Source organism: Macrosteles quadrilineatus, unplaced genomic scaffold (assembly GCF_028750875.1).
Source record: "Macrosteles quadrilineatus isolate MER2022 unplaced genomic scaffold, UCM_ALF_1.0 Scaffold_21__1_contigs__length_2333173, whole genome shotgun sequence".
Taxonomy (NCBI): domain Eukaryota; kingdom Metazoa; phylum Arthropoda; class Insecta; order Hemiptera; family Cicadellidae; genus Macrosteles; species Macrosteles quadrilineatus.
In genome coordinates, this window is record NW_026542614.1 from 1,618,484 (window position 1) to 1,644,118 (window position 25,635).

The 25,635-nt window shown below is 33.9% G+C and overlaps 1 protein-coding gene across 3 annotated transcripts in view; it reads right to left on the bottom strand.

The window, feature by feature from the left end:
• The window catches only part of LOC129005403 (lysine-specific demethylase 4A-like), a 45,426-nt gene that overhangs the window by 19,269 nt on the left and 522 nt on the right, over positions 1 to 25,635 (bottom strand). For 2 of the 3 annotated variants that reach the window (XM_054434283.1, XM_054434285.1), the window contains exons 2-10: positions 18,779 to 18,918; positions 17,418 to 17,504; positions 15,939 to 16,157; positions 14,927 to 15,111; positions 14,547 to 14,700; positions 14,060 to 14,208; positions 13,449 to 13,613; positions 12,340 to 12,548; positions 1,019 to 1,060 (exon numbers count right to left, since the gene is read on the bottom strand). In XM_054434283.1, coding sequence (XP_054290258.1) covers positions 1,019 to 1,060; positions 12,340 to 12,548; positions 13,449 to 13,613; positions 14,060 to 14,208; positions 14,547 to 14,700; positions 14,927 to 15,111; positions 15,939 to 16,157; positions 17,418 to 17,504; positions 18,779 to 18,913 — 1,345 coding nt within the window. In that variant the 5' untranslated portion in view covers positions 18,914 to 18,918. The remainder of the gene's footprint in view (positions 1 to 1,018; positions 1,061 to 12,339; positions 12,549 to 13,448; positions 13,614 to 14,059; positions 14,209 to 14,546; positions 14,701 to 14,926; positions 15,112 to 15,938; positions 16,158 to 17,417; positions 17,505 to 18,778; positions 18,919 to 25,635) is intronic. The other variant, XM_054434284.1, reaches the window with a different exon arrangement.

Genomic DNA, 25,635 nt, shown 5'->3' on the forward strand with positions numbered 1-25,635 from the left:
AAGACATACTTACAAGAAAATTTTTTAATATGAAATGATCCATTGTCTTTAAGACCCATTACAAAATGCTCATCTTTGATAAATCTACTAAATTGTAGGGTTACACACCTACAAACCTGCAGTATTATTTCCATCGCTAAATAAGTAGGCCTATCTCTCATTACATTCAAGCCATTAAGGAGGAGCTAAGTAGTTACGTAACTTACATTTAGTAGTAATGTATTAAAAAATAAATTTTTGCTCCATTGCCCATTGCACAGGTTTAAATACCTGTGGTAAAAATGCTAAGTATAAGTATTTAATTTTTACTTTTTATTCCGACCTAAAATTGATCTCTAAACAATTCAGACTAAAGTTGTAAAGTATAGTTTTCTTTCAATTAAGCATGATCATTATTCAAAATATTGAGTTCCCTGAATACACCTTGTGTTAATTACTAATCATACTGTTGTTTATTTATTTTTTTTTTATCCACTATATAACTGAATTTGTTGTTCACTCTCTATACCACACATTTTAATGCTTTAACAATCCAAAAAATGTAGTTAATGAGCAACCATCATACTTCAATAGTTACTGACTAGGAAGTCATAAGACTAAAGCATTACTGATTAAAAACTATAAGGCAAATGGTGTTAGTGGTGCAAAAAACGTTTAGTGAAGTCAGATAAGTTCACTCACTAATTTAAGATCATCATATAAAGAAAACAAAACTAGTTTGCAATAAATTTTAATAAACAAACAAGTAACAGATAAAGTGGTGACTTGAAAGCGTTATGAAGCAAAAAACCTCAACCAAGCAAAAGTAAACAAATTTTATATTAAAGATATTCCTACTTGTACAGTTGATACTTGAACATTAACTCAAGAGGTTTTTCTACTTGTTATTGCTTGAAATGAAACAAATCATATACAACTTTTTACCTTCTAAGCCCCCATTTAAAGTTTGGTTTTGAGCCTATCAAACTCCACAAAACCTAGTTTTTAAATTATTAGTCGAAGATAGTTTTGAACATACCGATTTTCTTCCTGCACAATGCGGCCGCAATAGCTCTGCGATCTACAAAACAATATGTGACGACCGAAAATCAGAACAAAGTATAACAACAAAGAATAAGTAAATTAAAATTTAAGGCAACATAGTTTATACACCCAAAGCAACCATATTAAACAGGAAAAAATGAAGAGATAGAAGTTTTAATAAGCGTCTACAATTTTATATTGACTCAGAATAGGTATGAGAAGAAAATCAAAAACTTGGGTTGTCTTCTCACTACGCCGAGCAGACATTACTGTAAGAACTGTCTTTTTCAATTGTCAATTCCAAAAGTATAGTCGTGAAGGCTTAAATTTAAATATGGATGATAGCAGGGGTGTTCAGTGTTCATAGGTAGACAAAACTCACAGATGGGATAATCATACACAGTGTATAATACAAAAAATGTTTTCGGGGTTAACTTATGTGTTTTAAGACGTATATCACTATTTTGTAACCGGGACTCACTAAAATCAATATATTTTGTGCAATAACATAATCATTTGTCCTACGGTCTGGCAATGCAAAGAGAAACATCCAAACACAAATTTATAACAAATATAATTTAGATAGTTCTTAAACTGCGAAAAAAGGCCCTAAGAAAAATACTAAATTTAGACAATAAATAACCATGAAAGATTTCCGGTATAAGTAACCGGAAGAAAGTATATCCGGTTTAAATCAGATATACTGACTGTTTGCGCTAAATATATGTGTGGTGGAAAAAACTTGTCCTTCGACAAATAAGCAAAGAAAAGAAAAAGAATAAGTTATTTTTATGTAGTAAAAGATGCCAAAATTTATGGATTCTTAATATCAATATCAATACCTGAAATATCTATTCTCGATACCGATACCATTTTTGTATAGTTTAACCAAATTACTGAATGGATCGGTTATCCTACAACCACCCCTGTATTTATGTCCATGAAGTATTTTGGATAAAATAGGATATTTTTCAAGTAAAGAAAAAAATAATGCAGCAATTAAAATATTCTAAACAGTCAATTTAAGTTAAATCCCTTCTAAAAACATAAAATAGCTACCATATTAAAAGCAAATGAAGATCCAACAACAAAATTTGTTAAATTGTTTTACAAGAAAGAATGTTTAGGCTCCAAGGACAGAAAAATTTAACACTACAAAACATATGTTTCTCTTGAAATCATTCTAAAATTTCTGAAAACTTAGTAGTTCTAACGAGCTGAAACGTATTCAATAGATCTAGACATGTTAATACCAAAGTGATTGTAATTTAAATATCCAGGGCACTATGAGATAATAAGTTCTCTTCATAGTTTTGCAATTGTTTTATGGGTTAGAAAGGCTAGGCTCCAAGGACTCAAAGGCAGAAGCCATGATCGTGACAAAATCCTGAATGTCTCCTGCGTTCGTGTAGACATCATCATCATCTGCATCCACAGAAACTTACAATCGTCCTCCACACTATCATAAGAAGCATGAATTTTTCCATCGTGAAACCTTCGCAGATGCGTTTTGCAATCGCGATAGTAACAGCTTGGCATGATCATCTCATTTTGATATAAATCCAACTATCCCAGGTTTTGGTTAAACGAATGTGGTTCGGTACCAATTTATTCAGATACTTGGGAGTTCTGTAGAATTTTACCCAAGAATGAAATGTTGATAATCAAGGGTAAAAACATCAGCTGTGTTTTGATAGTCACAATCAAGAACAATTAAACTGTTTACACTGAAACCATATCATAGAAAGACAATAAAAAATCAAAACAAGCTCAATAATCAATAGCAATAAACTACCTACAGTACTAATAGAGACAGTGTGCCATGGAAGAAATATAAAGTTAAATTGTTGTTAGTGTAAGGATGGTGTAAAACTCATAGTGACAGTTATTTATTTCCCCCCCCCCCCACTCTTTTTCTGATGTATCAAAAGACCTTCCCAATTAGCCCAGTCAATAAAGTAATAAAAGCGCCATTTGTCGCAACTAATTAGGGGAAAGCTGAATTTTTTATATGTGATAGACCCTTATGGGATGTGTATTTTCTCAAAAGTCCCCGCCTCTCCCCCTTGTGCTTCCCCCCCAATCCACCATTTTAGCCTAAAAATGCAGAGTTTCACTAGATCGCCTATAACTGCCTTAAAATCAATCGTAGCGAATCAATTTTTTTTTATTTTGTTCCTTATTAATTTTTGAACAAGTTTGGTCATTATGCATGTTTCGTTAAAATTAATATTTAAGCCGTTATTAGACAACAAAGACAAAAAAATGTTTTCTTAATTGATTTAAATTTACATTTTTAACGATATTTCCAAAACTAGTTAAAATACACAAAAGTGCTTGGATTAAATATTGTAGTCTGCATTTTGAGCTTTAAAACGGTATAAGTGATTGCATGTTTGTGATTATCGCTTGCGTTTGGAATGTCATCTAAGGTTGGGCTAGCGCGCCGCCCCGCAACGACGACGACGCCTCGTCGACCGACGAAGATTTTACATATGTGAGGTTATACGTTGATAATACAACGACTACAAAGACTGTAATAGTTAATTTATGTAATAGTTTTTCTTCGCTTGGATTGCAAATATATTAAATACAATCGTTACAACGATACATATATTATAACTCTGTATTAATTTATATTGCAAGGTTTCAGAAACAATAATAAATTGTACAAATAAGTTTTTATTGTTTTTGCCGTTCATTGTATATTTTCTACCTTGTATGCCATGAAAGCAATTCGATAAAGGTGTTAAAACTATATATTGCCTGGCAGTTTTGGTTCAGGGGGCGTACCCTACCCTGTGTATAACAAAATAAATAGGGGTTTTCCATTATCCACCTTCTATAGACCCGCCGTGTCCCGGACTGGCCAAACCGGCAACCGTCATATATTGAGCAAATCCTTGAAAATTGTTACGAATATTTTTTTATATTATAATATATGACGGTGTCACGGACCACCCACCCACTACATAACAAATTAATTACAAATGTACAATGTATTGTGATATATATACAATTTATTACACATTTTAAAATATATATACAGCTGATTGAAACATATTACAATGAACCACGTCTATACAACTTTAAACGTTTAGTTTAGTTTTAAGAGCCATCAACTACATCGTCATACTTCGGAGTGTTCAGACATGACAACCCGTTACAATGTTCACACATAGCTGAACAGCTAAACCCAGATTTTCTGCAGCCGCAGTAGTTTCCACATCCAGACTTACACGAGCAAGACACAAGTGAAAGCAGGTCATCAGGAGCAAACTGTTTTTTTGTTGAGACTGGTGTTAAGATTTTTATTTGTTTCCCGTGTTCAATCACATTTTCATGTCTCCATCCCCAAACCGTAGGATCAAGTTGGTTCCCTAACCAAAACTGCACTTGATAATATACCCTTAGTAAATGCTGGTGGCACGCTTCTGAAGTCGGAGAAAGTTTAGCTAAATCAAATTTGGATTTTAGTGTGGATTTCATTGTCAATCTTGTAAATTTTACGTACCGAGCTTCATTTAAGTTGGCGTAGCTTCCAAGTCCATACATATCGAGAACAAATTTTTCTCCATTTTCCACTAGGTCAGCTACAGCAACATCTGTTTGAAGAAAAATCTCTGCTATCTTTTTAGATTCTGCACTGGTCTTAATCATTTCAACAGCTCTTGTCTTTCCAAGCCCATAGAAGGATGACGTGGTATCGCAACCACTTATTGCGTGGGCAAATAGCAAGCACTTCCTATTATCTTTGTACATCTTAACAGCCTTCTCTATACTGTAGAATGTCTTCGAAGGGGCTTTACCACCTACATTTTTACAAAAATAAATTGACTTCCCTTCAGGTGCAAGACTAACTAGAAGGACAAGAAGATCCGTATCTGTTCCAACGACAATCACTTTTGTGGAACCTATGAGCTGCTGAATGCCAGTTTGAACGATGTCAACATCAGCATCCCCTGTTGCTTTCACTGTCTTAAAACCAGATTCATCCAACTCGTGACACAGTTCCTCTATAATTCTTTCTTTGTTCTTCTTATTAGATAGGAAAGCTTCTTTCTTTGTCAAACATTGCGTGTTTCTGTTAAATTCAATGTCGCACGATGAGATGTTAGCTGATCTTCTCCGTTGCTCTTCATCTTTGGTAGATGGTTCGTCCAAATATCCATCGAAAACAATGGTTGAGCTTTTCCCAAATGTAGCATTTACATAACTTGAGTATGATTTGACAATATCACCGTACGTACTTTTAGTTGGCCATACAACAGAATGAAGTAGGTGTCCACCATCAATGACAAATGATGCATTTTCCAAGTCAACTTCATCGAGGACACTTTCGCTAAACACTTTTACCATGGAAGATTTTGTTCCTTTACGAAGGGAAATTTCATCAAAAATAGAAGGAGGTTTTGAAGCCAATTCATAACTTAAATAGTTCTTTAGCTTATAGGGACTATCTGTAATACACAGGATTCTATTAAATAATTGCTGAGAATTGACTGTGACTTGTCTTGATCCAATAGTTGCCAATTTGTGTTTTCCCTGGGTGATTACCATGTCTTTTCTCTTTAGAGTCAAATTTCCAAATGTACATCCTTTCATCTTTTGCATTGATGCTAGGCCAACATCATAAGCACTATCGCAATTCACACTTGTGTCGGAAATAAAGCCTGAAGATAAAGACACGAGTTCTCCTGATAGCTTAGTAAAAGGGTTATGCTGTCGAAGCCACGATGTGAATTTTCCTATATCTAGAACATCCCTACTTTTTCTTGATTCTCGTAGTTCCACATGTTGTTCTGTAAAACTCAAACCTGTTCCAGTGAATTCTTCCAGACTCTCTTGGACTTTTACACAGTAGGGTGTCGCAAGGATCCACTTAGATATAGTGTTGTCGGATACTCCACGACCATGTGTCAACCCTCCTACTGACTTCATGGGTCGCATGAGACATTGCTCAATTATCATGTCCGGCCATGTTCCGGACCAACTTTTGTTGCTTCTTCGTATTGTAAAGTAACCGTTTTCAGTTAGAAGTTTAAATTCTTGCTTGGACACTTTATCCTCTAGCTGCAGCATACTTTGAACATACATGTGTGCTGATTTTGCATAAGGAAGATGCCCTGATGCGTGAAAAAGTGGAAGCATGTCAATAATAGAGTTAAGATGCATTTTCCAATCCCCCGTTCTTTCGGCAGTAATGAATCTAAGCATCAGGTCAATGCAATGCAAAAGGTTGATCCATAATTTTGCTGTTCTACTACTTTCTTTTATTTCATTTTCTCGGCTATCAATATATTCAATAGTCTCTTTCAATATGGCATCATCCTGTATTTCTTCCACAGACTTATTGCCTGATACTAGATCGTTATACAAAGTTTCTAGTCCATTTATTTTCTCATCAATGTCTTTATACTCTTCTCTCATTACTTGAACCAAGGCCGCTGCTGTTAGAGTGTAAGCTCTTATTGCTCTAGAATATGCGTGCCCATTTAGCATGTGGGTTACTGTCGAGGGTGCGTACACTGATTCCCATAGATTTTCTATACCACTTCCCTCCATAATACGTCCAATTGATCCCATGTAGGACATTAACAGATGGAACCCTCCTAGCCTTACTATTATCTTTGACACATCACTGTTTTTATCTGCTCCTTCTACTATTTCTGATGCCTTAAGGAAGAGAGGTTGATCAAATGTCACAACGCAACATTGATTTCTTTTTCTGCTTTGTTCTGCAGCAAAAGACAACGCTGAAAAAATCGTGGACATGTTACTGGGATTCATATTTATAAAAGGAAGTGCCATGATGTAAGTTGATTCCCGTTCACCTTCATTTCGTTTTAGGATATTCATAAAGCCATTCCAACCTGGTTGATGATGTATTCCTACCAGCCACATTAGATTTGGAGGGAAAACCATGCCTGGCTTTGAAAGCTCAGTCGATGAGCTCAACTCTTTTAACTCTTTAAAATCCTTTACTTGTACATTCAATGGAGTTTTCTTTTTCGCATAAGACATAGTCCTTATTGAAGCTGAAACAGGTGTAAATGACCCAGTAACAATTCTTTTTACTTTGGTATTGGTCTCAACACAGGTTGCAGGGCTTATACATTGGATTCCCCCCATTGTATGAAACGTGTTTAAGCCATCTAAAGTTCGTACATTAATATCAGCGTTATCGAAAACATGCTGCAAGAAAACACCATCCTTTGCCACAGGAGGTCCTTCACTTATGAGAGAGTTTATGTAAGTTGAAGCCTCGTGGTAAGATGCACAAACACCCATTGATGATAACAAATCAATAAGGTGTTTGGATCCATACATACGATGTAGTGATAGAGCAAGTCCGGTTTGAATTGGTGATAAGAATGTCCTCGGACGGACTGATGAAATGATTGCATGGGTTACCAATGCTCCGATTCGTTTAACTTTGTAAGGATCTGAAGACTTTTTTCCTAAAACAGTGTCCATAAACAAATTCAAAGTGTCTGGAACTAGGTTCTCACCACCTGATTTGATATCCTCAATATCTGGATAAAAGTCTTTTTCGTAAGCCTTTTTTTGTATATCTTCTCTGACTATGAACGCTGCTGCCAACACAATTCTTGACCTTTCACTTATGGTATCTTCTTCTCGGTCATTGTACCACGTTTCAAGTAATTTATGAGCCGTCTCAGCTAAAGTGAAAACATTTTTTTCCCCCAGTGTGTTTGAAACAACAATTCTATCTCCAAAGTATTCAAGAAGTTTATTTTTTAAGTGATAGTCACTGAATCCTCCATGTATTCCTCTTTCATCACACATTTGTGTCAATTTATTTTGCAATTCTTTTATAGTAAATTGAGAGTCATCACTGTTTTCAATGTAACTGCAGAGGTCTAAAAAAACTCTCCCTATATCACTTTTTGGTCTCCCGGTACTAGATTCTGTTTTTATTTAAAAAAATGCTTTGTAGCAATCTCCATGGTAGATAGCTTGGGGTGCCACCAAGTCATGTACATTTAGAACCCTGGCCTTCACGCTCTTTCCCCAGTCATCTTTCCGCACATCACATTGAGTTAAAATAGACAGTTTCATCCCTAGAGTAGATACATTATGTACAGATCTTCGACGTTCCGATGAAAACTTTGCTTGCCCTAATGCGTCTTTGCCGCACAAAAAACAACAACTTTTGAAGTCAAATTTACATTCAGTACTTCGTAGAGTTGGTAGAAATGTTGAGAAAACTGCACTAGACGATTTTTCAGAAGCTGTTGAGGCCTTGATGGAGCTTGGTCTTGTGTAATTTTTTCTACATATAACATGTACATTGATCAATGTTTTCCCTTCCAGTTTAATATTCAGATCATCTCCCCTCCTCAAGCTTGACTCAATTATACTTTGTATTCCGCGTTCCACCGTTACTACAGGTAAATCACTATCCAAAGTGTTTTTACATATAGCACAAACTACATCAAAATCCTCCATTTAAAAAACTAACAAAACCACTACATTATTTACAATTGAGATTTACCAGTAATTAAAATTACACATAAATAATTAACTCACTGATACAAACGAAATACACTGCAAAGGATACTAAAACACGAGCATGAAATTCATAAATATAATGAGCATCCAAAACGAACAAAGTCATTAACTAAACTGAGATTATTTATTTACATTTAGACATAGATAAACAAGCTCAGATGGTCCTGGTAACAATGAATCAGCTGGCCTTACTCAGCAGAACTAAAACAAAAGGCATCTCATCCATTCCTCATTCGTCATTGATTTATATTCGGCCTATAACACCCATAGTTCGTTGATAACACCCCAATGCAGGGTAGTTGGAGTCTCAAGTACTAAAATACCCCCGCCGCAGCAAACCTGCCGAATAAGCGAATTTCCATTTGTCTGAATTGATTTTCAAATAAATCTGTTTAAATAACATTACGTTTAACGAGTACCTGGGTTTACTGCTACAAGGAAACTATTAAAGTGGTGGTTTTAGTAAAATATTATTAGCTTAGTATACAATAAATAAATTTGTCAAGTTTTATCAAAATATTTCCATAAACAAGCAAACTACAACATTTTACAATATTCTCCATGAGAATAACATGGGAATTTTAAGTTTCCAATTTTTTTTAATTTTCCCCGTTAGGCTACTAATAATTGTAGAAAAACACATTTATATACTAAATTATTTGTTTTTTTAAGCTCTTTAAAAAGGTCAAGAGAGAAGTCGGGAAATTTTGTGTTTTGAGGTTCAAAAATGAGAGAAACAATTTTTTACTCCATAAACCCCCCCCCCCCCCCCCCCCGTGAAACCCCGTTACCATGGTCCGATCATGCGGGTTCGCAAACTCATTCAAGTTTATCCCACCTTACACCTATAAACCAAATTTCATCAAAATCGGAAAAAAATTAATCAAGTTATCACGTTCACGGACGTATAATATATAAATCTATCAAAATTTGAACGAATGTTTTTTTTTGGCCTCTGGGAACATCAAAATGAAAAAGTAAATCTGTCCCGGGCATATATCCTACCATGCAACCTACGGTAATAGCTACTTCCCTAAAGGGAAATTCGCCAAAATGAATGTAGGAAGGTGTATAGTATTTTTTTTTTTTTTGTGATTTAGACTAAAACTAAACAGACGATTAAACTGTATGTAGAATAAGATTTGGACTTTTCAAAATGAATTTGTTTGCAAAAACTTTTTATGTGAAATGTATACCATGATCAATCTATTATTACAGTCCCATGCATCACATTTTAACAGTTGATGATTCAAGTTATTATTTAAATAAAAGAGGAAAGTATTTTTATTTACGATATTTTAATTAAATATTCTCAAGTTCTATTTAGTACTGTTAGGCCTATCATTTATAATATCATAAGACCACTCTTCGGATTGATATTCAATGTTTAACTAAAAGCCTTAAGGTAGTAAAGAAAAACAAACAACTATAAGAACATTACTTATAGCATAGAATAAATAAACACCATAGTTATTAGCCACGCGAGTCGAGCGTCGTCGTCGGTGCGGGGCGGCGCGCTAGCCCAACCTTAGATGACATTCCAAACGCAAGCGATAATCACAAACATGCAATCACTTATACCGTTTTAAAGCTCAAAATGCAGACTACAATATTTAATCCAAGCACTTTTGTGTATTTTAACTAGTTTTGGAAATATCGTTAAAAATGTAAATTTAAATCAATTAAGAAAACATTTTTTTGTCTTTGTTGTCTAATAACGGCTTAAATATTAATTTTAACGAAACATGCATAATGACCAAACTTGTTCAAAAATTAATAAGGAACAAAATAAAAAAAAATTGATTCGCTACGATTGATTTTAAGGCAGTTATAGGCGATCTAATGAAACTCTGCATTTTTAGGCTAAAATGGTGGATTGGGGGGGAAGCACAAGGGGGAGAGGCGGGGACTTTTGAGAAAATACACATCCCATAAGGGTCTATCACATACAAAAAATTCAGCTTTCCCCTAATTAGTTGCGATAGAAAACCTTTATTGACTGGGCTAAATGATGTACTGGTTCCCCCTCTACTCATTTGTTGGTAATCAAAGACATAAACTGTTTTTTTCAAAAGAAGGTCAATTAGACAGTGTTTATCGGAAACAATTCCTCACTTGATAGAAGAAAACTGGTTGACTGTTTAGTTTTTGTGTGGCATAGTTAAGAATATTACACGTTTGAAATGGGGATTTTCTAAATTTTTAGGTAGGCTAACTGATGATTTAAAAAAAATGTTTAAAATACTACACAGCAGTGAAAGGCAAAGAAGAAAGTAAATTATGAACACCAAGCGTATGCAAAAGCAGCAGAGTAAGTGAAAGGAAGAGGAGAATTATTATGATAACAACTACGTAGAACCTCAATAACAAGTCACCCTTGATAACAAGGGTCATTTTCAAATCCCCTTGAAATTATTTTACCCCTAATCACATGTTATTGCAAACCTCGATAAGAAGTCAACCTTGATAACAAGTCTTAGTTTGTAATCCCTATGAGAGTCTTGTTATCGACTGCTGTACTTTCATATTTTGGTTTGAAAACATAAGAAATATTGCATAAGAAAAGCTGGGTTGTAGCATAATTATTTAGCAACCAAAAACAATTAACAATTTTTATGAAAACTTAAGTAAAATTACTTATTTTGCAATTGTTTTTTACTAAATATTTACAGGATACCGCATGCTTCGCCTTCGACAATTTATACATAAGTATAGTTAGCCCAAAAGCTTTATTATTTGAAAACAAAGAAAATTAGAAGAGAAAATTATATTTGCTATAATTAATTAGACATCAAAACTTGTACATCTACGCAAAAGTTTACAAGCAAAGATTGGAAAATTAAAGATTATGATTGAGCAAAAATATAGTTTTAGTAGATTCAAGTCCTACCAAGCCACCACTGTTTCTCAATCAATAAAGCAAAATAAAATCAAACTTTGGTTAAATGTTTCCGTGTTATACAACCACAGAATATTTCTACACTGTGCACACACAGATTCTGTTTCCCCAAGTTGTTTACTCAAAAGGTGAGGAAGGTGACAAAATACTCCAACATTTATATGTCATGATCTAATTAAATAAATAAAAATGTATTATTGCCCAAGCGCAAGCGTTTATCAGTAGTAGGCCTACATAGTGCTTTTCAGACCAACAAACAATCAAATTAAATAACCAATAAAATGGACAAACCAAAATGTAAGACAATAATTAAGAAAAAAGTCAAAAATCAAAAGTGTTTTCAAGTCAAAAGTAACAACCACAGCATGATATTCTAATTCCACTCTACATTCTCTGTTAAATCCACTCACAACTGTTTCTAACCCAATGAAATGAATGATTAAAACACATAAAGTACCAACTAAAAAAAAAAAAAAATAGCCAAGTGGCTATTTTTCCTCTAATAAACCTTAATGGACTTTTTATACCGTACTCAGGAATTAACTAGTAAACTCAAAATTAGAATTTAATTTCTTTTATTGTAATAGGCTATATGGTACGTTATGCTTGAGAAATGTTCATAATTTTTGTCTTGAGTTAGTGGTTTAATGTATTCCATTAAGGTAAAATTAAACTTAGTTACACTACACTTTTAACTAATTCTAAAAAAGTGCCAGATAATGAACTAAGTAAAATTGTGATAGATGGTCTATCGCGGAGGTTTTAAAGAAGCAGGATGTTGTTTGGGTAAAGCTACCCAAAGAGCAACATGTACACAGCTCATGAAAGGGAATACTAAAGCACTACAAATAAAAAACGACAGAGTAATTCACCCAACTTACCCATTTCCCCAGCTTTCAGCCAAATGTCTTCGAGCACTTCTAGCTGTTGCTCATCTGGAAATTCCTCTTCAAACTCTAATTCATCCATAACTTTTTTCACATCAGGAGGTATCTCGACTTTAGGTGGGATTTCTAGTTTCGGCTTACGAACTGAGGGCTGTCTCTTTTTCCCGCCTCCTTCCAAGAAAGCTGCTGGAATCTCTGGATTACTGCACAAGACACAAGAGTCTGGTAATAATGTTAAAAAGATTTAATAAATAATGTAATTAAAAAAAATTAAAATACTGGCTATGAGAGAGCACAAAACATAAAAATGAAATAGAAGAAAGAAAATAGAAAAAGTAAATCCAGTGAATTTAGATAGTTAACGTTTCAAGCATCATTTTACAAAAGTGTGGATACCAAGGTAAGACACAATCAATTTTCAAAGTCAAATAAGGATGGTAAGAAAGATGATTTTTAAATCCTAACCTTGTCGTAAACATGGCTCAAACAAATAATACTGTCAGTACGTTGATCTTTTAGGCAATTAGTCTTAGAGAATTTAGAAAATACAAAACACGGTTTTGAGAAAAAAGCTCCTACTAAAAATTAAAAAATTATAATTCATGAGTTTGCCACTGATAAATTTTCAACAAAATGGTATTGACGATTTCTCCTGACAATTTCTCTAATATAGATAGTGTTTTAACACCATATGTTACAACTAAGGCGTGTTTTGATAGGGGGCTGTAAGCAAATTTGTTGTTAGGGATCCAGAAATACTTCAACAACCAAATCCCTCAACGAATCAATATTTTTAATTTACAAAACATTGTCTGCAACAATTTTCCCACGAGACAAGAATAAACTTGACAAACAAAGTCAACCACACTCACGAGTATTATACTGAAATATAGCGGAATTTGAGCCAAACATTACTACAGAACAGAATAGAATACATGATTGTGCACAAAAATAATTCTCTTTCTAATAATAAAAAAATTACACCTCATACTATGAAACCAATTTTGATTTCAAAACAATGCAACATACTATGTGAACTATTTAACGTTGTGTATTAAACGTCTGTTAATAATCATGTACTGGTCAAGGCAATAATTACTTACTTTTTGTTACATAGGATGTCAAGTTCGCTGGGTGCCGGAGCTGCGGACATCTTGTTAGGATCCTCGGGATGAGGGCCGACATCTTTACCTTTAAGCCACAACTCGTATTTCTCTGGCTGAAACCTCTTTACAAACGTATCCATGCTGATTTTCACGTTGTCTGGCCTAAACATTGACACACCGTGTAAAATAATCCAGCCTTTACAAAATGCTGGGTTAAAATGTCAAGAGAACTGGCTCAAAATATTTAAAACATTGGGATTTTAAACATGACTTCATATTTGTAGTAACTAATGTATTTCCTTCCATGTAACAGATGTTTTCAATGCTACTTTACAGTTTTTAGATATCAACAGTAAAAGGTCTAGACGATTAGAAAATGAGTTGAAGAGTTACAAGGGTAAAAAGAGGACTATGTTTTCATAAAACATTTATATTACCAAAAGGAACGTTACTTTCTAAACGTTAAAGCTAATTTCAATTTGTATACAGATTTTATATGTTTTCTAGTGGCTTCAGAGGGATATTATTTTTGTGTTAAATCCATCAACTTGAGGGTTTGCAATGTTGCTTCAAATAGAGTAGGTTACATCAGAATTTCATTCACTCACCGACACATGCACTGCGTTGCTCGTTTTCCATACTCGACCCAGCGCGGGGAGGCAAAGTTCGTGGACTCAGCACAGTTAAAGCCGTGGTTGAATCCTGCATGATAGCCGTATGGGAACGTGATCATGATTTCTCCTGCCTCTTGGGTGATCTGGCAACATTTACATTGATAATCATAAGTCACCAAGCTTTTTTGGTAATATATCAAATGAGGCGTTTGCAACAAAAAGTAGGGGGGTATTTGAAACTCGACTGTAAGTAAAAAACTAGTGGAGAATTATCAGTTAAAAATTATCATCTTGGTTTAGAACAATAAGTCACATAAGTCAAAATAATGTGACAACATTCAGCAAAAAGAAGCAAAAAAGAAAGGTCCACAACCAATTAGAGCAAAATTTGATGATGGAAAAAGTGTTATTGTTGTAATATTTAGAGATTGTTTTTATCAACATAACACATGTATGTGTTAAAACTATTGATCAAACTCACCTTATTGAAAGGAATGGAGTATTTCTTGAGAACATGAGGAGAGATAATTGTCATTTTATGCCTGAGGAATGCAGGGCAGGATTTGCAATTACTTGGAAAGAAACCGTTGGCTAACCTTTCCAGCCGACGACCATGCTCAGGTGGGATGCCATACCTGTGAATACCAAACAAATATGAGATTAGGTTCTAGATTCCAGCTGATGTTATCCCTGAATTGAATTTATCTTGAGATGTGGTTGATTCGGGATTCAGATTTGACAAATCACAGTTATAAATACAGTTATAACGGGTCTAAGGTAAGGATTTGCTCAAAGTTATTTCTACTATAATTTGTTATGTACATTTCACTATGGAACAAAACAAGATATTCATGTACATACCAGGTTTTGGGAGCACCGAAGTGTAAGTAATTAATACTGTATAGATCCATATCCTCCGTATGCCAAGCGAATGTCGTCTTCCACATGCCGAAGTACAAATACGCGGTGTTCACTCCGTCAATGCTGATGCCGTAGTCTTCGTTCACATAGTCCAGTATAGTGCCGAGTCTGTTGATGTTCCACACCTACCAGTGTCAACGAGATGTTAAGCAATTGTTTGAAAATTTCAAAAGTAATTTTTACCAGTTACAAACTACATGTTAAAGGTTTTGAGGCACTTATGGAGGAATTGGGATTTGGGATAGTAGCAATGGTAGTCAATAATCCCCAAATTTATTTCCCCAAGTAACAACTCAGTACGGTAAGAGACTGGTTAAAATAGATACCGTTGCTATTGTGACATCTTTAAAAATATATCTACTGTCTGGTAAAATGTCTTTTATATCAGAATCAATGTCCAACAACTACAATGCTAAACAAGTTATTGAGAAGTAGGCACACACAATTGCCACCGTACAGGTGTATTGCTAGCCTAGTAGTATTTCGGACTTTATATGTTTTTAGGATTCTACACCAAAAAACCTTCATATGCAGGATTAAAATTTCTTCAAAAATTTTCGATTTCACTGAAAAAGAAAATAATACAAACAGATTCAAAAGCCTCCAAAAGACTTATTGATAAGAAACACATTTTATTCTATCAAATAATTTTTAAATTGTAATCTCAAAACATTCATTTGAAATCCAGATACTACCTACAGTAGTTTTACTCTGACCTAACGTTTTAAGATTTTCTGATTTTTTAAAGTTAAAGCAGTCGTTTTTAGTTTTACTATAGGCTCAAGCTGAAGAATTTGATCCTTTGTAATGAATGATTTTAATTATTTAGTTTATAATTTTTTGTTTATGTTAGTTTATTGACGTTATTCAAGACATATTGTCTAAACTTGAATAAAGAATATTTGATTAATTGATTGATTGATTGATACAACATGTCAGAGTGATAACTCACGTGTTCATCAGGGTCAGTGAGAGATCCAGAAACATCGGCACCATATATCGGAGCAATGTACGTAATGTTCTTCCAATACTTCCTCTCGAGATCTTCATAGTCAAAACTCGGAGGCGTGTTGTATCTAGGATTATCAGCCATCTTCTTATATTCCTGCACTGACATTGACTTCTTTGTGATGTTGATCTGCTGGTAAAGGCCTTGTTTACCAGTTACCACCTATAACAAAAATAAGATAAGTATTGTAGGCTACACAAACTGATTGCAAAACAAAAGCTGAAGATTTGTTAAGAATAGTTTAAAGACAATAAAAAAGCTTGTAGCAAGTATCAATACTAAATTATTGAAATTTATTGTTGAAATAAATACCCTTCCCACACAAAACTAAGCTTAATTTCTAAATAAGCTACAATTCAAAATCCTGGCCTGGAGCCTTTTCTTGAACAAAACTAAGCTAAATTCTAGATTTAATTATATTTTATTCAGACACATTCAAAAGAGGAGGGAATTTATTTCAGATTCAAGCCTTGTGTGACTTGGTCCAATGAGTCTTAGACTACAATAAACAGAGACTAAATCGGTTAAAGTTTTAGAAGCAACAAAATAAGCATTTTAGAGTCATATGTCTGGAAAAAAAACAAGCATTGGGCAGCAACTAATTTTTCCTTCATGAAGGAACATAAGAGCAACAAACTTAATTCTTTACACTTTTAATATTTCCCTTACTGGTGGGTGTCGAATACGTAGCTTTTAGATTCAAAATGTTTGGTTTTATATATTTAACTAAAAAGGGGAAAAAATTTGTCAAAAAGCTAAATCCTGATTTTGAGATTGGGCCTAGTTAAAAACTCTCCCCACGAAACCTTCCTTCAGATGTAGATTCAATACTTAGACCCAAATTTAAGAAAAAAATCAGAGAAATTGTCTGGCTAAAGAAAGCATTATAAATCCTATGGGCGTTTATAAATACGTATAAGAATTCAAAGAAACAAAAATCTAAGCATCTTTAAGTTTAATGGGAAGGTTGTATGCCTAGGTCTTTCTTTGAATACCATTGTAAAAGTTACGTTTAATCATTGATAAAACATACTACCTACCTTAGTAGATTTCTCATCCTTATGAAACAGCTGAAGACGATTTTATTGTTAGTTATGTACGGTGTACTGCCGAGGTCGTGTTTTGTATACAATTTTGTTGTTGTTATTTCAGTCATTTAAGATCTCGTTTAGCCAAAAAATACAATCCAATCAAAAACAATAACTCGTCCCCTAGTTATATAACAAAAAAGTAAAGCACAAAAAAAAATTAACCCTAAAATAATAGGAACAAAATTTTGTCTACACTAGTGCCCAGTGTTAACAGTACATGAACTGGAAACGAAAAACGAGCTTCAAAATGTACAATGGGATGAGAAGTATACTTGTGCTGGTTAGTCTATGGTATTCACTACAGCAAAATTAGTTACTATATTAAAAATACCTGACAAATTGGAGCGGGGATTGTGACATTCAAGGTGTCCAAATCATAGCCGTTCTTTCTAGGTTTCCATTCTGGTGGTGGTATAACCTGCGGACAAATATGGTAATACTGTTAGATGGCGGTAATAACTTTAATATAAATTAAATAAGAGCAGAATGCTTAACAAATGAATGACAAGGTACAAGTTCTGCCCAATAACCGATCCAATTCTTAAATGGGTCAACGTGCAGTTGATTCAAGGTGTCATAAGGTTAGGGAGGATGACACTCTAAATAATGTCATTCTGAACTTAAACCTTAGACCTTTTTGGATGAAAAAAAGCAAATGATAGGTTTTTACATTGTGAAGTGTATTACTAATCAACTCTAGCAGCAGCATTTAAAAAAAATCTACCATAAATCATATGTCTGTTTTCCATACAAAGGTTTCCCTCCCAAAAACAAGATTTTTAGACCATGCACGGGATTAAAACGGGATGGTGAATAAAAAGTAATTTCTTTTTGTGTCAGTTTATAATGTTTATCTTATGAAAACTAACCCCAATTGATTCAATTGTTCTAGCACAGTATTTTAGCAAGGTTTAAAGAAGTAGGCTACATGATAAAATCATAAAAGTTCACTCCGATTATAACGTGGAATTACATGTTGGGTAATACAGAATTTTTGTTGTATTTAAGCGGCAGGATTTTCTCGACCTGGTAAGCAGGCTTTTTGGTTTGGTTGTTTGGAAACACAGCGATATTTTCTGTCCCTTATTAAGCATTCTTCTCCCATCTTTAGCTCATACTACAGACAGAGCCATCCACCAATTAAGTCCCTAGATTGGTCTTATCCACATCAAAGGTCAAAACTAATGGAGAACCAAAGACATTAATATGTGAAATTAACGGTCCAGCAATTAATATACCAATTTCACTTTGGATGAATAATCAGGGAGTATCCATGTTTACAATTTAGGTTAATTAAAAGTCTAAAATGTAATTGACTATTGGTAGGCCTACCTCATTAATTTAGGTAACATCAAATTTTCATATCTCATAAAGAGAAACGGGTAGTGCCTGGATTAGTGTGAGATTCCTTTCCTACAAAATTAGCTTGGAGAAAATAACGCGACTCAGTGGTTCAGCTACTGTAGCTTGTTAAGAAAAAACCAAGCAAATAGTACCGGTAGGTCTCTCTAGCAAAAATTTTCTTGAGTTTTGAAAAATTCCTTCCTCTAAAATCCATTTGAAATTTCATTTAAGGATTGACATATTAAACTTAAATGCAAAGCCGTATTTATTGTACAAAATATAATAATTTTTCCAAAGTAATTTGTAGGCTATTGAAATAATTTTTTTTAGGCTTGTCAACAAGAATACCTTAGCAAGACCAGCTTTGTGTGCTCCCTTCTCTTCCATGTACAAAATGTACTTGGAGAAATCCTTGAACTCTTCATAGGTCGGCCGGAAGACTTGTATCCGAGGAGCACAGTGGGTGTTCTTTGGCGTATCCATCTTGTCTGTAACAAAACGTCAATGGTTAATAAAACTTCAGTTACAATATAGGCCTATATGTACATATGTTTTATTTCATTTTCTTAAAAAAATTAAAACAATAAATAGTGCACTTTATTTGTAGACTCAGAGCTACAAAGGCTGATACATTAGAACGCCTCATACCTATATGTATACTAATACAATTTGGTAGGTAAATTTGTTTAAATTTGAAACTAAGCTATTAACATCCTAAATATTAATATCCAAACATGTTTCTTGAAAAAAAATTTTCTCAGCTCGTGTGCATCGCAAAAAAAATTGTGGAAAAAATCTACGCATATTGTTAGAAATATATTTTTCTGTAGATGTACAGAACCTATTTACGGTATAAGGTTCAAAAATAAGCATAAAAAATTAAAATTAAAAAAAAATTAGAATTAACAAGGGCGTTATGGGTTGTTATGCCAGTGACAAAATGACAACGAAATATAACCAGAAACGTTAAATTTCTTGGTTTATTATATTAGACAAACACCTTTGTTTTTATGACCATACCAACAGTGTGTGCATAAGGGTTGGTTCCGGAATCTATCCAATTAAAAAAAAAAACTGTCCAATTTTCTGATCAGAATGTCCTTATGACAGCAGCCTATTATGGGGCCATCTTTCCTAATAAGGCATAGGCCCTACACATTGCCGGTATGGGGAAATGAAAATAAAAGAACCCGATTTCTATTTTAACTTCAAAACAGGGCAATTCTAACTAGGGTTCAAAATCAGCTCACGAACTTCCTGCAAAGAATTTGTTCAGTCTTCAAATATTTTAACTTGTCCATGCATATACATTCTTAAAACACTCTCTTTTCTGAAATAGTTATTTGTGTAACTAGTGGGTAAAGTGGCACTTTGCAGCACACGAGAGCAATGTTTACGCAAAGCCGCAGGCGAGTGTGGAATGATCTCGAGTGCAGCAAAGGCCTTTTGCACTCGTGTTACACATTATATTTTTCCTACAGTCTTTATAAAGCATATAAATAATTAGTCTTTCAAACTAGGCTATATACAACACGTTTTTAGGTTAGGTTAAACGTTAAACCCAAGCCATTAACGGAAAAGGAAATACTCAGCTGATTGTAGTTGTAATATCTTTAAGTATTACTTATTTTCAAGAGTACAGGTATAAACAGTAATAATCAGTATAAACACATAATAAACAAGTAGATTGTTCTTCAAAATATGGCAATAAAATATTTTATGATAGTTTTTGTAACTGTCTTACTCACGCGCCAAGAGGAAAACAGTTTGTATGCTCGTTCATACTTCATTCTTGATTTTTCAGGTAACAGGTTTAATGAAACATGTTTTCAGTTTCTGCTAATTCTGTTCTACTAGTATATTCACAATTACTTTCGTTGAGTTCATTATTTTTAAACATGTTAGGCCCACTTATAATCCATCTTTCAAATACTACACTTCAGGTTGTGTTCAAACCAAAGCGTTGAACAAAAACAGAGCATAAACTATAAACACGAAATGACAGGTTAAATCGTAGTTATAATAGTCAATCAGCTGATCATAGTATCATTATCTTTAAGTGTTGCCAACCTATTTCTAAGCGTACACGGATTACATGCATAATAAAACCACGCTGTTTTGTGTTGTTTGGTTAAAATCCTGATGTGCGACAAAGTATAAACCGTACGACAAAGTATAAATATGCAGCAATTAGCAGCTTTCTGTACTATAAACAGTACAAGGAAGCCAACTTTGTTGGGTGACTGTAGGAAAAATAACATTTATATTTTTACAAGTTCCAGATCATGCCCATATTCTTTGCGAAACAATCTTAATCTACAGATCCCAAAGCATCAACCAACCACCGTTTTCAAGAAAAATCTTTATTATTACAGTAGGTATAGACTAGTGCTATTCAATGCATTGCTAAACTATCTAAAAAGTGAGTCAAGTCCTGTAATTAAAAAAAAAAATCACTTTGTAAATTACAAGTGTCTAGAAATGCTACTAGCGTACCACGTCCGTGAGTTTATTGCTAACAGGTACCGGTAGTCAAAGACATATGGTATGCTTTGTTTATGAATTATTAAATACTAGCTGTTGTACCCGTGCATGCAACGGGAAGAGAACATGAAATAGAAACATTTTGATCTTTACATCTGTTGATAAAATAGTTACACATTAGCCTTTTAAAAACAGAATTTTACCTTTATGGCCTTAATAGGATAGCTGTTGTCATAAATGTAAAAAAATAATAGTACTGCACCCTGTTGGTAAACCTTGTAACTTTTTAATGCTATTCAATATCATAGAACCAACTTGTGTAGTTGAAACCGCTGACAAAATTCTTTTTTAAATACGATTACTCATAAGGTTAACATGGGAAACTCCAGAGCCACTGGGGCGGAGCCCGAAAGGACTTTTAAGATAAGAATGCGTCTATATGTTAATCGGGAATGTAAGCTATCATCATACCAAATTTCAGCCCAATTCGAGAGGTATTTTCGCGTTTACTTGTCACAAACATACATCCATCCATCCATACATCCAAACTTTCTCATTTATAATATTAGTAGGATTGTTTAGTTTAAAAGTTGTTTTATAATAAGAAATTATATTTTTAGGACAAATTTTATTTTCTGACTCAGCCGATGCATTTATGTATTTCTGGCCAAATAAATTACTTAATGACTTTAAAAAAATCAAAACAAATGGAAAAAATCCTAATCACATGTTTTATTTTACAGCATGGGGTGAAAACAGAGAAGTCAGTACAGTACAGCTCAATTACATATTTTTGGTCAAGTTCTTTTAGTTAGTTAACTAGCTGTGTGCCCGTTCTACGCATGGGGATCTTATAGTAGTCATGAAACCTTATTATACAAAGAACAACAGTTGGTTTGCATATTTTCAGATGTGCTGGCAAAACTATTATATATAAACCTATTATAATGACATATAAAGAAAAAGCAAAACGTATACAGTAAGACATCAGTTAAATTGAATCCTAAGTAATAAATAAGGTGCAACACTAACGATAACTAATCTGTAAATAGTGATGTGTTGGTACGTAAAAATTATTCTTGTTGATACCACCGGTTTTAAGGAAAAACCCAGTACCAAAAACCAACGTTTACAGTTAAGAACTATAGTACATCCGACCAATTAAATGCGTTAATCCAGTTCCGAGGCTATTGATCTCTCTCTTAGTTTTGGATTTTCTTACAAAAAGTTATCGAAAATCAAAGTTATTTCCCATTAATTGAATTATTTGTAAACAACTTTTAATGTAAACATTTTGGTGACAGTTTGAACAATACAACCTCATCCAAACAGCTTTTTGTTATATAAAAGATTGCGTATTCTCTAAACTATGTTTCGTATATGTAGTTAACATAAGAAGGAAATGTGAAAAAATCACACAATGTTGTATTTTTTAATGTTTTTAATTTGATTTCCTAAGTACGTAAGACATGTATTGTAGGGAAAAGTACCGGTATCAAGGATCATCGTCGAATAGGTTGTCATGAATAATTGGGTAGGTCTACGTACCCAAGATACAGTCTATGGGCTTATTGGCTTTATGGTCCAGCCATTGCAGCACATAGCGGTGAGTAAAACCGAAAGTGACACATTGGAAAAGCGAGTTTAGCATCATCCGTAAACCGGCAAACCTCTGTTACTATCACCCACTGCAGTGATGATTTTTCATTGTACACTTCACTCAACCGCCATTGAAACGCCGTCAATGAGTGAAAAACTTGTTAGTAAGCTATTGGCGACAATGATTTTATAAATTTAAGTTCCCAGCCCTATACAACACTGATTCAAGGTCTTTTTCCCGATTATCAAAACTTCAGAACAATTGTATACACAAAGAATCTCTAATTTCATTTACGGTTACAATACACATTATTGAACTTTCGATTAATTAAATCCTTTATGTAAGGAAAATCTTTAATCTCACTTGGTTTGGATTTTGCTTTCAAAACGTTATTGGAAATGTTTGTGGTGTTTGTAAACAACATTTAATGTAAATATATCAGTGACAGCTAGAAAAATAATCTTGATCCGAACAGCTGTTCGTTATTTCATAGATGATTATGTGATGGACATTGGGAGAAAACTTGACAAAAATTGCACAAAATCAGGTTTTTAAACATCCGTCATTTTATTTTAAAAAATTGTGAGGCCATATTTTAATGTCTAAAGACAATCTCGCCAATCCAGTGAATACAATAAAATAATTTGGATCTTGATAGGTACTCTCGTTTTTCAGGAGAAGGCCGCGTAAAATGCCTTTTGGGCCGTAACAGACAGACCGACAGACAGAAATAGAGATGAGATTTGTTTCAGCTTCTTTAATGTATAAAACGGAAAAATAATCTAAAAATTTATAATTTTGAACAATGTAGGCCTACAGACTAAACTCTAATTTTATTTATATAGATACTGGACTAGGGGCCTACCTCTAGTTTCAATAAAAACACACTTTAATAAATAGTCTAAAGGGAAGGTCCTTTCCCGTAGCAGCAAACCTAAGTACCGGTAGCCTACTCACAAAAATTTATGTTATAAATAATTATTTATGGAAATAAAATGTAAGTTCTAGGTCAAATTTATTTATATATTCCAACGGTTTCTCCATTACGCCTAATACAATTTCGTCTAAAAACTAGATTTACAAGATGGCAGCTCTAAAGATGAAAGTTCTAAAATCGTAATTCGTGCTAATTCAAACTATGAACTATAAATAAGTAGCAAATAATAAGTTAATATCAGTGGTAACAAAAACCGTGCAATAATAATAAATAAGGAAGCTGACAATACATGAGTGGGACCTAAGAACTACGTACCGAAAATAACAACAACGTAGACTATGCCTAGTAATGATTTTGGAACTGAAGATGGATTAAATAAGTTAAGTTACTTGACAAGGGACCAGTAAATTGTACCATCATCTACCGTAGTCAAGATTGATTGATTACTAAGTTATGCAATTTAATCACACCCTTAGGCCAACTAGTTTTGATTTCTGGCACATCCACAAAACATGCGGTAAAAATTTAGAACCTAGACCCCAGCTTATGGCTGCACTTTACTTTAGGTCCTACACTTAAACAACCGAATGAAAATATCTACTATTCGATTGTTTCATTCGATATATCGTTTGGTTAGTTAGGTTAGGTTAACCTTACCTAACTAACCAAATGATATATCGAATAATCGATATATCGATCGATATTTTCATTCGAAAGAGTGTAGGACCTAAAGTAAAGTGCAGCCCAGCTTATAAAAACACTTCCTGAAGTGTAAAATTGTGTAGGCCTAAAAAGTGTATAAAATGAAGTTTTGGAGGATAAGTTAATAGTTAGGGGAAAAGCAATTCCAGTCCCAAATACAATAAAATACTTATTGACTGGAATTTAATATAACCGACCCTAAGCACAGTTCCTCCAAAACTTCAATCTACCGTAGGCCTACACCAATTTTACACAATTCCTCACTTCAAGAATGTTGGATTCACTAAATCGATATGAAAAATTTACAAGGAATATACACTCAATATATAATTTACTGCTCTCTCACTCAAAGATAACCGAAACCGGCACGCACGGAGAGCACCATGTCTTTGGTTTGCCGACAGCGAACCAGCAACTAGCCTACAACGAAAATTAAAATCCCTTCGTCCAACAATTACACATTGATTCTCACATATTTCACCAGGAATCACCCCGTTTCCTAAATGTCCAAACGCGACTTTATAAAAAAATTATAAAATAAATTAAAAAATGTATGTTTGCGCTCAATAAATTGTTATAATTTATAGGTCAACAAATATTTTAAAATAGCCACTATGTTCAGAATTTTATGAGGATTCCAAAAATATAATAATATAAGGAAGTAGGTAGATTTGCAAATAAATAAGTTATGGGCAAAAAACAGATTTCGGTACATAGCATTTAGCTAAGAATGCATAGCCTAACCATAGCTAGGAATCTGGCTGATAATTTACATCAATATCACTACCTACTTCTTCAGGATCATCAACCAGCCCTTCAAAATCACTTAAATCTTCTTATAATGCACCACGTATATCACTACCGGTACTTTTGATTTTTAACACTGAAACAATGATAAACGTAATAAAACACATCAGTCATCGGTGCGAGGTTAACCAAGCTCAACACACAACAAACCAACAAACAACAAATAGGCTACACACAACAAATACGCACGTCAGCTGTCTGCTACAATTATGATCGGCTTGAGAAAAAAAGCGCTTAGAGACAGACCTCGGGAGAAAGCTTAGAATCTGCCAAATAAAACAATACCTAACTCGATCCAGCTCAATCCGATTTTGTCAGTCATAGAGCCTTCGCCGTAAACAGTGTTTGTGAGTCGAAAGATCTACACAAAACACTCGGAGGGTTAAGTACCTAATAACTTACATGAAGTTACTTACTTAGACATATGACATAACTTAGGCCCTACCTGTAGGCCTAATGCATCTGTTAAATAATTTAAATAGCTAACTAAGTTATAGGCCTACATACAAACGGAAACAAATACATAAACTACTGTATAAAACCACTGACGATATTACTATAAGGTGCATCTTGAAGCAAGTGTAAACAAACAAATTAACTTGCCCTTCAATAACTTGACAAAGTGTTTTGGGGCTTAGGTTTAACAGTTAGGCCTAATTTACATTTAAAAATAAA